Source organism: Sarcophilus harrisii, chromosome 3 (assembly GCF_902635505.1).
Source record: "Sarcophilus harrisii chromosome 3, mSarHar1.11, whole genome shotgun sequence".
Classification (NCBI taxonomy): Eukaryota; Metazoa; Chordata; class Mammalia; order Dasyuromorphia; family Dasyuridae; genus Sarcophilus; species Sarcophilus harrisii.
The window spans coordinates 293,342,202-293,359,325 of NC_045428.1; the positions used below are offsets into that span (position 1 = coordinate 293,342,202).

At 34.4% G+C, this 17,124-nt stretch overlaps 1 protein-coding gene across 5 annotated transcripts in view; it reads left to right on the plus strand.

Moving 5' to 3' along the window:
- Nucleotides 1–17,124, plus strand: part of SIDT1 (SID1 transmembrane family member 1) — a 176,009-nt gene that overhangs the window by 12,707 nt on the left and 146,178 nt on the right. For 3 of the 5 annotated variants that reach the window (XM_031959674.1, XM_023499003.2, XM_031959675.1), the window contains exon 1: nucleotides 6,979–7,741. In XM_031959674.1, the coding sequence (XP_031815534.1) occupies nucleotides 7,505–7,741 (237 nt within the window). In that variant the 5' untranslated portion in view covers nucleotides 6,979–7,504. Of the gene's footprint in view, nucleotides 1–6,978; nucleotides 7,742–17,124 lie in introns of those variants that run through there. The other 2 variants (XM_031959673.1, XM_003763593.3) reach the window with 2 other exon arrangements.

Below are 17,124 nucleotides of genomic sequence, written 5' to 3' on the forward strand. Positions count from 1 at the left end.
GCCACTGGATATATGTATGCATTTTACATACATATGTATGTAAGATGACTCAAAAGTTTAGATGGACACTTCTTCCAGGTGTTGCCCATATATTTAAGAAATAGAGAAATGAGTGGATAAAGATAATTGCTGTTTGATGTCAGAAGGGCTCAATTTCAGCTCAGTTTTCCTTTTTACCTCTTACAGTTAATTAGCAAAGGAAAATTCTCTACCAATATAATGAAAGCATCTATATAAGTACTTTCAATATAATTGAAAAAACATTAGTTATAGTGGATTATTTGTTGCAGCTAATTCAAATGTTGTTATTTTGATCTACACCTAGCTTTATTTTACAGAATAATTTTAAGCAAGTCATTTAACTACTCAATGCTCAATACACCTCTCTAAGACTTGTATATTGCAAAGAAAGTACCAGCTTGGATTGGCAGAGAGTGATTTTCCTCACCAGAGAGTTCCCTGTATCAAGTGAGCACACAGGTTCCAGTCCCTATCTTTATAAATAGCAGGGCTGCCTAGGGGGAAAAAAGGCATTTGTGACTTTAAATATGGGTAAAGCTGATGATCATTTGTGCGGGGTCGAAGTAATTTACCAAAGGAAGGTATAGGATGTCCTTCTATTAAATTTTCACAATATAGCATTAGTTTTCATCCATCTGGGATAATTCTATTGTGATCTGGCCAGAAAAGATTCTATAATCCATTATACAATTTTTTTATGATCTGAGTTAGAAAAAGCAATCACTTAAATCTGTAATGTATGTGTAGAAATAATGCAATGCAGAGACAGAGTTAAAAGACTTTGATTCTTTATTCTCTCATACTAGATTTGTGATTTTATGCTTTTCACTTTAGGTGACTGAACTTCATCAATAAAATAAAGGTTGGCTTGATCTCTTGGTTCTCTTCCAATACTAGTAGTTTGTGATTTAACTTTGCTCTCAGTTATTCAAATCAGAAGCAGTCTTTTAGAATGTTGTCAATTTTATATATGCATAATGTGTCTAACACCAAAATAGCCAGTTAATTCTTTTAGACATGGTGTAGAAAAAAGTTGATTCAGTAACTGATTTTTTAAATTAATATAATTCTTTTGGCATCATGTTATCATTAATACTATTTTATTATGAATAGTCTAAAAAAGCTAATACAATTTTGAAAATATAAAATTCAAAGAGATTCTTGCATTAAAAAACGCCAAAAAAGAGTAAAAATGTGAAACTCCACTTATTATAGAAGTCTAACCAAGCTATGTACAATTAATTTGGAATTAATGTTAACAAAATATGTGATACATAATTAGGATAAGGAAAGGATCTGGACCTATGATTGCGTTATTCTAGGAAACTCCCAAATAAGGAAACTTACCCTTCTGGTATAGGTCAAGGCAATCTCTGCAACTTATAGTTATAGAGTTACTTAAATCACTGAGTAAGTTGCATAAAGTCACATAGTCAATATCTGTTAGAAGTAGGATTTGAATCCAAATCTTTATGGCTCTTAAGCTTTGAATGTTTATTAAATATTAAGAAAAAACCAAAAATTAAATATTTTGTGCACATGTACTAAATATTTAATATATATAATTTTAAAGTAACATTCAAGATAGATGTATGTTTGTATAAAATGATAAATAAGGCTGTATTCAAAATCCTCCTACTTTGAAGTTTCATTGTGGCATGAAGGTATCCCTGAGTTCTTAAAAGCTATGCAGATTCTACCATGCTTTACAGACTTCAAGTATAGATCTAGCAATATTCCAGTTAGTACCAATCTAAATAAGTTTAAAGAAATTTATCACTATAGAGAGGCTACTTAGAGATGGATGTTTTTGGCCAAGAGAATCCATGATACAAATAAAAATACAAAATGGCTTAAAGTCTAGTACAACTTTCCTTTATTTATGTAGTAATGGTATCAGAAATATGCAAGGTTTTTACAAGGTTTTTAGAACAAACATTAATTTAACTGGGGACACTCCAAATGCTACACAATCATCTAGAGCTCAATTTGTGAACTTACTACTGGATTAATTGAATTATATCAATCTCAGTCCTATCAATAAGACCAGAAAACAGAAGGAAATTTCAATTAACCTGAAGGATGACTCATAGGTTACAATTTTTTTTTAAATAAAGGAGTCAACAAAGATCGTTTTGTTTTACATCCAAAAGTAACAAGAAACAATATTTCATGAGACATTTGCTCATTTTGTATTGCAGTGCTACTATATGCAAAAAGACCATCAATAAAACAATTGCAGGTTATGTCCAAACATCTATTGCAGAAGATGAAAAGATAGAGAAATTATACGAATACTTAATAATGCCTTCCAAATTAAGGCAACAGTACTTTGATATTCATTTACTTCAATAGAAAAGCATAAATAGATGAGAATATCAAAAATGCATGTATTGGAAAACAGATCAAGGGAAGTGAATAGTAGTGACAAGTGACTTGTAGAATATACTCCTGTGCATCATGAATACTTTCTTTGAGCAAAAAAATCAGAATATACTAGATGTTGAAAGCACCAAATAACATCACAAAAGCTAAAAATTATATTTTAACAGACAGGAAATGACTCATTACTGATGTGGGAGTTATTCCTGAATCAGCCATCTGTGTATAGTCAGACCAATAACTTCATAGAGCAAAGCTCAAAATTATTACAAGCCTAGAAGAATCAGAATGAGGGAAAAAAAGATATGGTATACAATTAAAATGACTAAAATTTGCAGTAAAAACAAATCATTAATACTTCATAATTAAATATTAATGGAAAAGGATATTATTAACAATTACAGTCATTTCATATAGGAATTTAACCAATGTAGATGAATTGCCATGATGAATTTGAAAAGCACCTTACAAAGCAAACATTGACTTATTTGCCAGAAAGAAAAATATGGCAACTAAGGTCAATTCCAATTTATAATGTAAATTCATTTATAAAATTTTTAGAGGATGTGAGTGATTATGAATGAATATTGTTCATAGCATAATAATAATAACTCGTATTATCCCATAAGCAAAGAGAAGTAATCATTTGAAGAAAACTTGGCAAGAAACGTATGTAAACAAAATTTTTGGAAGACAATAAATGGATGAAAGATGAAAATGAGCTGCAAAGATTTTTACAAGTCTCTTTTCTCCCATAGTCCTGGACATGCTTATAGAACTGGAAAAGATGTCATGAAATAGGACAAATACAAGGAAAGGTCTGAACAAAATCAAGTGCACACAGATGAGTTGCATTGTAGGAACCAGCATGTTTGTATGGGCATCAAGACTTCAATTCTCAGAGAACCAAAGATGTGAGAAAAATATCTAAAACATTATTATTATACCAAAAAAGGGACATAGAACAATAAAAAAATGCTTATGCCTACTTTCCCATCTCTATGAAATTGTTATGAGACCAATCTGCAAGAGCATCCTTAATGTGAGCAGTTTTAAAAAAATAAACATTCACAGGTAATATTCCATAGTATGTCACATGTTCACCATTGTGCAATTGACTGGAAGATACAGAGAACACAAGATTCCACTTTGCTTATAGAAAAAGATTTGATAGAGAAAAAGTCCACAATAAATGCTTTCTTCTAAAAACATAACTCCCTTCCATAGGGAAAAAATAAATTATGTAAGGTGCCTTGAACGCTCTTAAGAGAGACAGCCTTGCTTGATGAACATCTAATGATCACTATCAAATGAAATACAAAACATGGAATTATATATTCAAAAAACGTATTTGCTGGTGTCTTGGAGGAATCCAAGTTAAAAGGAATTCCTTATATATGTAAAGTCCTCCAGATGGTCCTGGTTGCTGATTATATTAAGAAACAGAACACTGAAGAGCCCTCCAGATGAGGTCCATAACAATTCAAAAGAATTTGGCCCCAAAAAAATCAAATAATGAAAAATGCCTATTGTCTAAATAAGCAACCAACATATTGGACAACTTATAAGACTCATTCATCAGCATATAGATGTCTTGTAGAGACTGTGAAAAACAGATATAGTTAAATCAAGAACTGATCAAGAGAAGTGTGGTGAGTTGGATTGCCATTGAGAATTTTTAAGTATCTCAAACTTTCCTTGGAAATAATGGCACAACTTTTAAAAATACCAATATTCTTCTAATTATGAGACTTAAAAACATTATAATCTATGAGGATTTAAAAATAGGACAATGGAAAGAAAAATGGTAAATATGAACAGACTATCACATAAGTAACTAATAAGGAAGAAGTACAATTAAAAATATGTCCTCAAAGTAATGTATTATTAAAAACTGAAATAGGATCATCAAATGGCAAAGGGATAATCAATCTTCATGGTATCTTCATGATGTCAATAGAAAGAGAAGAAGCCCTTAGTATGTTAAGTGGGTACCTTGTGTTAAATTTATGGGACAGTACAGCCATTTGGTACATGAAATGCATGCATGGATGGGTTGTGATGTACATCACTGGAGAAAATACCATCATTGTTAAGAGCATGGAGCCACTTGAGTATTTGAATAATGCTAGTCATGAATTATTTTGATATTTTGTGTTTTTTCTACTTGATTTCTGCATTAAATAATTGATATTCACTTCCATCTCTCACAGAACCAAAAAAGGAAACAAGTTTCTGTACTCTAATAACAAACTTTCCCCCATTTTAATTTAAGAATATTTACATTTAAAATCAGAAAATCTAGATATTATTATAGGAATACACACCTGTCTGCAATTAAAATAAAGCATGGGTAGAAGCTGTATTTGTTTTTGTATAAATGAAACAACTGATCAAATGAATTTGCTTTTTCATCCATACAATGATATCTTTCATTAGTACATTATAGTACTTTACATTGCTTTATGTACTTTTGTACACATCATCTTATTTTATCTTACAATATCCATACAAAGTAGGAATGATGAATAACATTTCCATTTTATAAATGAAAAAAACAGATACACAAAGAGATTAAGTTATTTATCCAAATAACATGATAGAACTGGGCATAAGAAACAGGTTTTAAAATTCCCATCCACACCTTTAAACTCTTCCTCTGTGAAAGGTACCCTGCTTGGCTCTGTTTGTTTTGGGAAACTGCTTGTGATTTCATTAATGTAGTCGACTCCCATTGAGATTTTCTCCATTAAAACAAAATGGCAATTTGTGTTAGGTATGGCCTTACAGAGTTGTCTGAGACACTAAAACATTAAATGATTGCTCAGAGTCTCTCAGTTGGAATGTTCCAGAGACAGTATTTGAATTCAGTTCATCCAGACTCTGAGGCCAGCTCAGTTTCATAATGACTGACATGCCTTTTTCTGGGGATACAAAGGCAAAAGGAAGAATAACCCCTATGCTAATAGACTTTTAATAAATACAATGTCTGAACAATTTTTTTTTAGTACATGAGAAAAGAGAGTGAGCACAAATGACTAAATAACCTTGAGGGATCAGAGGTCTAGAGTTAGAAGGGACCCTGATCTTACATATGAGAAAACTGAAGTGACTTGCTCATGGTCATATAGATAGAAAGTATTCCTGTAGGAGATGGCACATGATTTATGCCTAGTCTTGATATGTTGTCCACTATCCCATTATACTTCACATATAGAATTTTACTTAGAATATAAGTTTTATTTTCAATTGTAGCTTTCTCCTAATTATTTCTAACTTAATCAAATTTTATGAGATTCAGAACAAAAGAAAAATTTTAAATGTGACCACTTCATTTTTTTTCAAATGCAAATCCTTAATGAAATTATTCAAGTTCTGAGTACTTGGTTTGTCCATGTTATGTTTCTCAAAAGCAGAATGATCTGATTCAAGCAAACTTTGTCCTGGAATTCAGTTTCAAGTTTTATTCAAGTCTGAGAAATGGCAACCTGATTGTTCATAAATTTACAGCATGTTGTAGATTACTGAAAATTACTTCTATGTTAGGAAATGCCTATCTTTCTTTAGCATTGTTAGTACAATGCTCTCTTAAAGAGCTTGCAGCATAAGCAAATACCATGTGAAAATATGGCCTTCACTACGCACAACACTAATTTTTGGTGTTCAACTGAATATCATGGACTCGAAAAAATAATGCTTTAATTTTTAAAGGTTAAGGAATATAATCTAAGAACTCAAGCATTTTGAGCAAGATTTTATTGGCTTTTGTTTTGTTTTGAATTATCTTACTGAGTCCTCTTAATAGCATCTTAGCAAATATATGCAACCTGATGTTATTAGAATAAAGTGTCCAATTTGTATGATCCGATTACCATTTACCAAGTTGGCTAAGGATTTGGAGATTTTGATAGAGTATTATACACAGATATATGCTTAGAGGACCATAACCTAGATTTCTCTACTTTTTAATTACACTGTTCATTTCTTTACCATGCAATGATTTCTGTCTCTCTAAAAGGAAACAAACAAACAAATAAAATAGCGTTGACTTAGTTTCTCTTAACATCTTGGAAGATATATTTGAGTAGATAGAGGGAAAGAAATTCCCGTTTGAAACATACCTTTGGATTGCTGCTTTTTAACTTTGGTGTCTTAGGAAACTAGAACAACTAGTGTTCACTATTGCTACATTTATTTTTATGATTACATGTATTTATATATATGTGTATATATGATGAGATATGACTCTTGTGGAGGAAATAAAAAGTGGGACAGGTGTGTCTAAAGAAGGCTTTCTTAAAGGAGAAAAGATTTTAGATTAATATTTAAGCTACAAATAGTTTTTAATAGGCTTCAGCCGGAGGAAGGGATGGGGAGAGGGTTTGAGAGGATAATCGAACATTCTAGTTTAGGTTAGGGTCTGGAATAAGCTTACTATCCCCTCAGTATTAATTGCTTAATATGTCTACCGCTAATTAGTCCTCCCCTTCCTCTCCCCACCTTGTCTTCTCCCTCCCATTCGTCTCCTCCCCCTCAGCACACACACACACACACACACACACACACACACACACACGCACGCACCGACACAGTCACAAAATGGACTGAATTTTCTGCGGTAGACAACTAGATAGTTTGACACTGAACTTCGGGTGCATTCTCTCGCTGATACTAGAAAATCCACTTTGGGGTGAAGGTGGTAGGTTGGGGAAAGGGGAGGTGAGAGTAGAGGCGAAATATTGGCTGAGTAGGTGAAGGATTTTTGTGGTCTTGAAAGTAGAGAACATGGTTTTCTAACCCAGAAAAAGAAAACCCTCGCCCCTGTTCCCTCCCACCTCCTACCCCTCATCCTATGACCTCCCATCAAGACTAGATCAATATTTTATCAGTCTATCTATCGGCAGCAGATTCCTAGCGCAAACCAGTGGGGGAAGTCAGACAGCGCCCAGGCTGCACTGAGTGAAACATTAGCCAGCCCCAGTAGAGGTGGCTTTTAAAAAAGGTTATACAGTCTGCCCTTTTCCCCCGTTTTCTTTTTTAAATTCCAGCTACGCTCTAACTCTAAGGCTGCCAGTGAAGGAGACAGCGCTCGGTGCCCACCATGCGGTGCTCTTTGGGGCTCGCCTTGATCTATGGACTGCCCTGGCTCCTGGCTGCAGTGCCCCAGCTCCCTCCACCATACGGGGGGCAGCCAAGGAGCTTCCCCCGGGCTCAAACGAGGAGTGGCCGCTCCCAAGATTCTGCCAGGGGAGCGGATTTTGATCGCGTTTACAGCGGGGTGGTGAACCTCAGCACGGAAGAGATCTACTCCTTCAATTACACCAGCAAACCAGGGAAGGTAAGAGGTTTCTCTGCTCCACGTCTCTTGGGAACTTGCAAAATACGTGAGCTTGGATGAGAATATCTCCATGTCCTACCTATATTCCCTGGAACTCACTTCCAGCTGGGAGGCTTGGGGGGGGGGGGGAGGAAGGAAGGAAAAAGAGGATAAAAACCAAGAGAAATCATCCTTTTCTCTACTAAACTCTGGATTTCTTGACATATCAATATTCCACAAATTACCCGTCAGACCAGAGGTGTAACTCTTCTTAACCTCCCTTCTTCTTGGTACCCAGGTCACTGTCATTTTTTTAGTGCTTTGCAGTATTCTCAGTGCTCCAGCTTTTTGCTTTGATCTGCATCTCAGAACCTTTCCTGTGGGTAAATCTCGAATGTTATTATTGGGCTAACCACAGAGAGCACCTCTTTGCCCTGAAGTAATGACATACTAGGACCATCATTTCATTTGTGGTTAATGGCTAATACTGCTCCATCAAGTTCTACTGATTTTCATGCCATGAGGGAAGATCTGCTGAAAATCAAAACTGAAACTCAGTCTAAGAAAAGATGGAAATAGCAAAACCTATGAAGCTCCATGATATACTAAGAACAGCTTGGATTTGTTGATTAAGACAATCTATGTTCATTTCCTGACTCTGCCATTTACTAGCTCTGTGGCTTTAGGCTAGTCACTTAAACTCTGAAGCTTTGGTACTCCACATATAAAATAGAAATTATCAAACTTGCATTACTTATATGTGGAGTGGTTGTGTAATTCCTATCAAATACCATCAACAAAGTGCTTTTGGCCTTACAGTGATATATAAATATATACCTGTTATTCCCTGTTTTCAAATATTATTTTCGTATTTTTAATGCTTTAGAAACATCAGCTAATCCAATTTTAAAAAATGGAATCATAGATTGCGACTTGATTCTAAGGACTGAGTAAGTAGTGATTGCTAAATTGGTGAAAACTGCAAAAATGTTGCTAGCAATAGATGCAAGTTGTTTGCATGAGGGGAAAACTCATAAAAGTAGCAAGTTCATTCCTTACCATAGATATATTTATATAATGTAATTAAATGCATATATAGAGTTGGAGTCTCCTTTGGAAAGAAACCCTTTGGGGACAAAGAAAGAAGAATATTCTTTTAATATATTCTCTTCCACTGGCCAGAAGGGATAGTACTGATACTATTTGCATATTTCCTCTCACAAGTACTGTGTACAAAATAGCTTAAGAGTTTTCCACCTCTGAGTGTTTGTGTTAGAAGACAAGAACATTACTGCTGGATCACCGTGATGCTCCCTGACCTAACTTGGCTCAGCCCCAGTTGTAACACACCCCAAGTATGTGAAGTGAGAACATAGATCCATGCAATTTAGGAAAAGTTGGGAGGAGCAGTTGCAATTCTCATTCCATAATCTCATGAAACATCTTACTATCTTTCTAATGTGGGATTATCCAAACTAGCTTCCCTCCACTCAGATCATGAATGATAATTCGATGTTTGGTTGCAGGTTAAATGAGAGATAGACTTGAAAAACACCCTGTTTTCTCATGTGTGTCTTCTCTACCACTAATTGGTAAAGAATCTCAAATAACCAGGATAAAACATATCATTGGAGGATAAGTTGGCAAGAAATTTTGGACCTTTGTGTGACTTGTTGTACCAAGCAAAGAATCATTAGTGCACAAGCGCCTTTAAGAAACAATTTTAAATTGATTAAAAAAAATTAGGCTGGTCCTAATTTAAAAGATTAGAAAGTAGTCTAGATACTAAATGATTCTGAAGGGGACAGTACTATTTCATTGAAGCAGTATGATATTGTGGCAAGAGCATTGTACTTAGAATTACAAGACCTGGGTACGAGGCATAGGTCTCCTGTAAGGTATGTATTAATAAGTGAAAATCATTTAACCTCTGTGGGTCTTTCCTTGAATATAAGATGAGAGCATTTGACTAGAGTTTTTCCAGTTGTAATGTTCTATACATAAATATTGCTATTTTTATGTTGTTTTATAACAAAATTTCAGTTTCTCTCAATTATTTTCCCATATTTATTTGATGTAAAGGAGAAAAAAGGGAGTCTTTCTTCTCCCCTGTTTGTTTACAACCATGTGAAGGGAGAAGATGCTTCTGAAGAACTATTTCTTCATCACTTTTCTCTACTGTTTTTTCCACACAAAAAACACCAACTGAGAGACATATTCAGTCAAGCCTGTGTAACCCAATTTAGGCAAATCCAATATCAAAAGCCCTTATGAGGTACAAAATCTTTAGCAACATAAATATATACAGTGAATAAAAGAAAGAATTAGATGGGAAAATATTATATTAGGCAAGTTGGAGAATAACTGGGGCTCATTTTCTGAGATCTACTTTGCTATAAGCATATTCCATACTTCTTAGACAAAATCAAGGGTAATATTGGCAGACCACCAGAGTATATCTGTCTGGAATGGAGAATGTAGGGTAAGGTTTATTATAAGATGAGATTAATTAGATTGGGAATGACCAGCTGGTGAAAGTAAAAGCCAGATATTTACATTTGATCTGGAGATAGAAAGTAGCTAGGTGAAAATCTAACTATTGTGTCATAGAGCTTCTTTCCCTTATATAGAGTTATGTGGTTTCAGAGGTACCAGTTATTCCATAGAGGTTTTTAAGCTTGAGTTGTTTCATTAGATTTTAGAGTTAAAAAGTGTGGAGGAGAGAGGAAGGTGAATGATGATTCTTGGGAGAATCCTTGAGAAAAAGTGATTGGGGAACATGAGAATTGCCCAGAGAGTGGGGGTTCTCTATTATTTCTCTTTTGGGAGTCTGTGGAAGACTCCTCCTCAGAATAAGCTTTTTAAATGCATAAAATAAAATATGTAGGATGACAAAAGGAGACAAAAGATTAATGAAAATAACTTAGACTTCTATAGAGAAGCCTTGTTTTAGAGTCAAGAGATCACTGCTAACAAGAATGGAATGAGGGCATGAGAAGTCACTAGAGTGAGCAGTACAGAGGGATCAGAAGCATAAATTCATATTCAGTGGAGGAGAAAACGTTTGACAAATTCCTGAGGAGAAAAACCTTGTGAGTTAGCCCCAGGGAAGAGGGAATAAGAGAATTATTAAAAACAAGAAGGTATGAGGAGCACAGAGAGAAAGAGAACCTAAAGCTAAAGAGGTTAACAGGGGAAAGCATCACACTGAAAATCAAGAATCGAGGTCTTAGATTCAAATCCTACTAAACCACTTGAGTTATGTGAATTTGAGTCAAATCCTTTTATCTTTCCTAGCTTTGATTTTCTCATCATAACCTTTCCAACAGCAACAACAATAGAAGCAGCATTTTTATATCTCTTTAAGTTTTGCAAAGTACTTTACATATTTCATCTGTTCCTCACCTGGGAAGGAATTGTTATTGTTATCTCCATTTTACAGATAAGAAAATTGAAGCATAAAGTGATTGTGACTTGCCTGGTTCACAGAGCTTGTAAGTGTCTGAGATAGGATTTGAATTCCATTCTTCCTCCACTCCAAGACCAGCACTCTACCACTGTGCTGCCAAGTTGTCTGGTCTCCAAGTTTCTTTCCAGCTCTAAATTCTATGATTTTGTTACCTTAGAAATAATCTGGTTCAATCCCTTCATTTTACAGATGAGGAAACTGAGGTCCAAAAAGGAGTGACTTATTTGAGGCTACACAATAAATTTATTGTCTCCCTGGGGAACAGAATTCACCCCCCTAACTTCCCATTAGTGCTCTTTTCCTTGTGCTACCCCTTCTGTGACAGTATTTTTGTTTTATTGTTTATCTATTTGAAATATATATTTGATAATAGCATATTTCACAATAACCTGAAAATGAGTAGCTTTATTAATACTTTAACTGTCTTATCCAAGTTCTAAAATATATGTTTAGATCTGACTGTGCTTGTCTCCTGAGGCTGAATTCTATATTTCCTATTCAGTATTTAATAATAATAATATTCAGTATTAGAATACATTGGGTCTATTCAATGTTTGTATTCCAGTGATCATTTATAGTCATATAAATAGCTAATTATATTGGCAACCTATATGCCAATTGAGGATCCTAGACCTCTCTTCTCAGACTGTTTTCTGTATTTAACTCCCATCTAATAAAAATCTACATGGTGCATACCTGTTTCCTTCCCCCCCCCCCCCCCCCCCCAGGAGACTTGTTCAGTCCCTGGGAATATTTGAATTTGACTTCTTTCAAACTCTCCTTTGGTAATCAGTTCTCACTTCTATTCTTGCCTTAACCACCCAAACAAATACCAGATTACGAATCGATTTGAAGATAGGATCAGTTTAATACAAGGCCGTTAAAAAAACAGAAAAATAACTTTTAGCCAGCCCTTTCAGCAAAGGAATAGGGCCACTCCCTTCCTCCATTACCCAGAGGGTCAGCACTCATCATGGCAACCACAATTCATAAACCTAATTGAGGGCGTCCCAATAGCGTGAGTGAATACCACAGCAAGGCAGCAGCCACCTCCCTGTCCCAGAAAGTCCTATTTTCTTGTTTGTTCTGTTTCTGCAGCTACATTCCATGCACAGTATCTTCAAAATGCTTTATTTTTTATGTAACTTGTTAAGATCCAGTTAAGTAAATAAGCACTTATTAAACACCGATTATGTGTCAGCTACTAAATGCTAGAGATACAAAGAAAGGTAAAAAGAGTGCTTACCCTCAAGTAGCTTACAACCTAATGAGAAAAACAAAATACAAATAACTATGTATAAATAAGTTATTGTTGTTCAGTCATTTCAGTTGTGTCTGGCTGTGACTCCATTTTGGTTTTTCTTGGCAAAGAGAGTGGTTTGCCATTTCCTTCTCTAGATCATTTTATACATGAGGAAACTGAGGCAAACAGGGTCAAATGACTTGCCCAGGAACACAGTGTCTGAGGCAAACAAATTATAAACAAGATAAATTAGAGACAATCTCAAGAAGATACCAGCATTATATTACTACTATTATAAATAGTAATAGTAGCAACAGTAGCAGCAGCTAACATTTAAGTGATACATACTATGTACTAGGCACAGTGCTAAGCACTGTACAATTATTGTCTCATTTAATCCTATAACAATCCTCCTAGATAAGTTCCATTTACAGATGAAGAACCTGAGGCAAAAGGTTAAATGACTTGTCCAGGGTCACAGTTTGTAATTATCTAAGCCAGAATTGAGTTCAGGTTCTATCTCCTGTACTATCTTATATTATGTTATTATATTATATTATTATAATTATAGCTAGCATTTATATAGTCCTTTAAGATTTGCAAAGCATTAAGGATGGTCCCGGAATGGCTTCTTAGTTCCAATGCTGAAATGGCAGTGTGAAGAAGGAACCCTCTGAAATCTTTCCAAATTCCCCTCCAAACAACTAAAAAACTGCCTCAGAATTAATCAGGAATAGAGAAGCAGCTTTCCAACATGGCAAGAAAGGTCTGTCTCACTGGGGTGGGAAAACAGCAATCAGCTTCCCAGTATGGGGCCTGCAGCAGGGCTCTAAGCCTCACCTTTCCGCAAACCAGCAGGCCCCTAAAGAAGTGAGCAGTCTGTGCAGTGCAGCCAAGTCCCACCACAGCGACCCCAGCTCCAGCAGAAGCCTGGACCAGCCAGGCCTTGATCCTATTGCTAATGGGAGCCCCGCCCCAGGGCTTGCCAACATCAAGAGCCCACCCATGAGGCCTCCCAGCAGAAATTCCTTGTTTTCATAGCAACATGCAGCAGGGTCTCAACCCTTGGGCAGAGTAGCAAGAAGATCTTTCCTCCAGAGCCAGACATCAGAAAGATTATGTTACCAATAGCAACCCAGCAGTAAGGCCCCACCCAACAGGGAGTCCACCATAGAAGCCAGAAGGAAAGCCTTCCCTCTAGAGAAAACAAGCAGCTAAGCCCTGAAGTCCAGTGAAAGCCAGCAGTAAGATCCAGAACCCCAGCATAAAAAGATTGGGAGAGTACAGGACCCCAACTCTCACATAAAAACATCCACCAAAAAAGGCAGAAAAGTAAATAAAACAACAATAAAAGGAGCTTGACTATAGAAAATTACCAAAAAAAAAAGAAAATTACCATGGTGATAGGAAGGAGCAAAGCATCAACTTGAAAGATGACAATAGTATCAAACTAGCTAAAGCCTCATGAAACCTCAAGGAAACATGTAATTTGGTTTCAGGATCAAAAAGAATTCCTGGAAAAACTTAAAAGAGATTAAAAAAAATTAGAGAAGTAGAAGAAAAGTTGGGGAAAGAAATGACAATAATGCAAGAGAATCATGAAAAAAGAGTCAATAGCATGGGAAAAGATATGCAAAATTTTACCAAGGAAAATAATTCTCTAAAAAATAGAATTGATTAAATGGAAAAGAAAGTACAAAAGTTATTAAAGAAAATAATTTCCCAAAAATTAAAATCAGAGAAATGGAAATTAATGACTCTATGGGACATCAAGATATAATCAAACAAAATCAAAAAAGTAAAAAAAAAAAAAAAAAAAAGAAAGTTTCTCATTGGAAAAACTGACTTAAAAAATAGATCCAGGAGAGATAATATAAGAATTATTAGACTACCTGAAAGACACGATCAGGGTGGAGGGGGGAAGGAGCATACACACACACACACACACACACACAGGGGAGGAGGAAGAAAAAAAGAAAAGCCTGGACAACCTCATGCAAGAAATTATCAAAGAAATATGTTAGAACCAGAGTACAAAATAGAAATTGAAACAATCTACCAATCACTTCCTGAAATAGATTACAAAATAAAAACTCCCAGGAACATCAAAATCAAATTCCAGAACAGATCAAAGAGAAAGTTATTGCAACCAGCTAAAAATAAATGATTCAAATAGTGTGGAGTTACAGTCAGTGTTTAACAGTTCCATATTAAATAACTGAAGGACTTGGATTATGATATAACAAAAAGCAAAGAAATTAGAATTGCAATTAAGAATCACCTAACCAGAAAAATGTAATAAAATCTTTCAGAAGAGAAAATGGATATTTAATGAAATAGAGGACTGAAGCATTTGTAATTAATTCAAGGGCCAAATTTTTAAAAATGACTTCCAGTTATGATATTCAAGGAACACATAAAAAGATTAAAAAGAAAAATAAAAGAAACAAGAGATAACATAAGAAATTCAAGAAGGTTGAATAGTTTATACTTTTATATGACAAAATAATATTTGTAACTCTTAATAATGTTATTACTATAAGATCAATTAGAATATATTCAGGTAGAAGGTATGAATATACAGTGACTTTGATGGAATAGAAATAACAAAAAACAAAGAGATAGAAAAGAAAATTGCATTGGAAGAAAAACAGAGATGGAACAGGTAAATTATCCACAAAAAAAGAGGCTTGAGAAAATAATATACATATCCAGTTGAATATCCAACATATCCAGAAATCTGTCTTACCCTATAAGAAAGTAAAGAGATGGTGATAATAGAAAGGGAAGGGCAGACTGATAGAGGAAAAGGTCTATTGGAGAAGGTGGTGATCAGAAGTAAAACACTTTTTAAAAGGGAAAGGGTAGGAGGGTAAGGGGTGGGATAGACAAGTGAAAAATAATATGGAGGGAAATACACAATTGCTTATCATAACTATAAATGTCAATGGGATGAACTCACCCATAAAAAGGAAGCCATTAAAAGAATGGACTAAAAACCAGAATCCTACAATATTTTGCTTACAAGAAACACATTTGAAACAGAGAGATATGCATAAGGTAAAGATAAGAAGTTGGAGCAGAATTTATTATGCTTCAACTGAAGCAAAAAATGTAGAGAGAGCAGTCATGCCTTAGACAAATTCAAAGAGACAAAGAATGGAAACTATATATTGTTGAAAGGTACCATAAGCAATTAAGTAATATCAATACTAACTATATATGTACCAAATAGTGTAGTACCTAAATTTTTGAAGAAATTGAATGAATTACAGGAGAAAATAGATAGTAAAACTATACTATTAAAGGACCTCAACTTTCCCTTCTAAGAACTAGATAAATCTAATCAAAAAATAAACAAGAAAAAAATTAAAGAAGTGAATAAAATTCTGTAAAAGTTAGATATAACAAATCTGTGGAGAAAATTGAATGGCAATAGGAAGGATTATATTCAGTGCTGTACTAATGAAAACATCAAAAAATTATTTTAAAGAGCTAGGGAAAAAAAGTAATTGAATCTGGGAGGATAAAAACTCAAAGATATCAAAGGAATAAAATGAAGAAAAAATGGTCTGGGTGTACCAGATCTCAAACTATATTATAAAGCAGTAATTGTCAAAAATAACCTGGTACTGGCTAAAGTGGTAGATCAGTGGAATGAATTAGGTACAAATTACCGTATAGTAAATGACCATAGTAACTCAGCATATGATAAATCCAAAGTTCCAAGCTTTTGGAACAAAAATGCATTATTTGACAAAAATTCCTGGGAAAACTGTAAAACTGTATGGTACAAACTAGTTATAGAACAACATTTCACACCATATACCAAGATAAGTTCAAAATAGGTATATGATTTATACCTAAAGGATGATACCATAAACAAACTAAGAGAACATAGAATAGTTTACCTATCAGGTTTAGAGATAAATGAAGAATTTAAGACCAAAAAAGATATAGAGAGCATCACAAAATGTAAAGTAGATAATTTTGAGTATGCAAAATTTAAAAGTTTTTGCACTAAAACAATGCAACAAAAAATATGAGGATATCCAAAATTGGGGGCAGGGGTGTAATAAGTATCTCTAATAAAGGCTTCATTACACAAATATATAGAGAACTTAGTCAAATTTATAAAAATGCAAGTCATTCTCCAATTGATAAATGGTCAAAGTATATGAAAAGGCAGTTTGCAGACAAAGAAATCAAAGCTATCTATAATCAGATTTTTTTAATGTTCTAAGCTATAATAACTGATCAGAGAAATGTAAATTAAAATAATTCTAAGATACTGCTTCACATCTATCAGAGTGGCTAATGACAGAAAAGGAAAATGTTGGATATTGGGGGGCATGTGGGAAAACTGGGATACTAATGCAATGTTGGAATTATGAACCAACCCAACCATTCTGGAGATCAATTTGGAACTCTGCCCAAAGGGTTATAAAACCGTGTATGCCCTTCCATCCAACAATATCACTACAAAGTCTATATTCCAAAGACACTCAAAAAAAAGAGAGAAAAGAATCTATACAAAAAATATTTGTAACTGCTCTTTCTATGGTAGCTAAGAATTGGAAATCAAAGGAATGCCCATCAACTGGGGAACAAGCTGTGGTAGATGATTATAATGGAATATTATTGTACTGTAAGAAATGACAAACAGAATAATTTCAGAAAAAAATATATTTA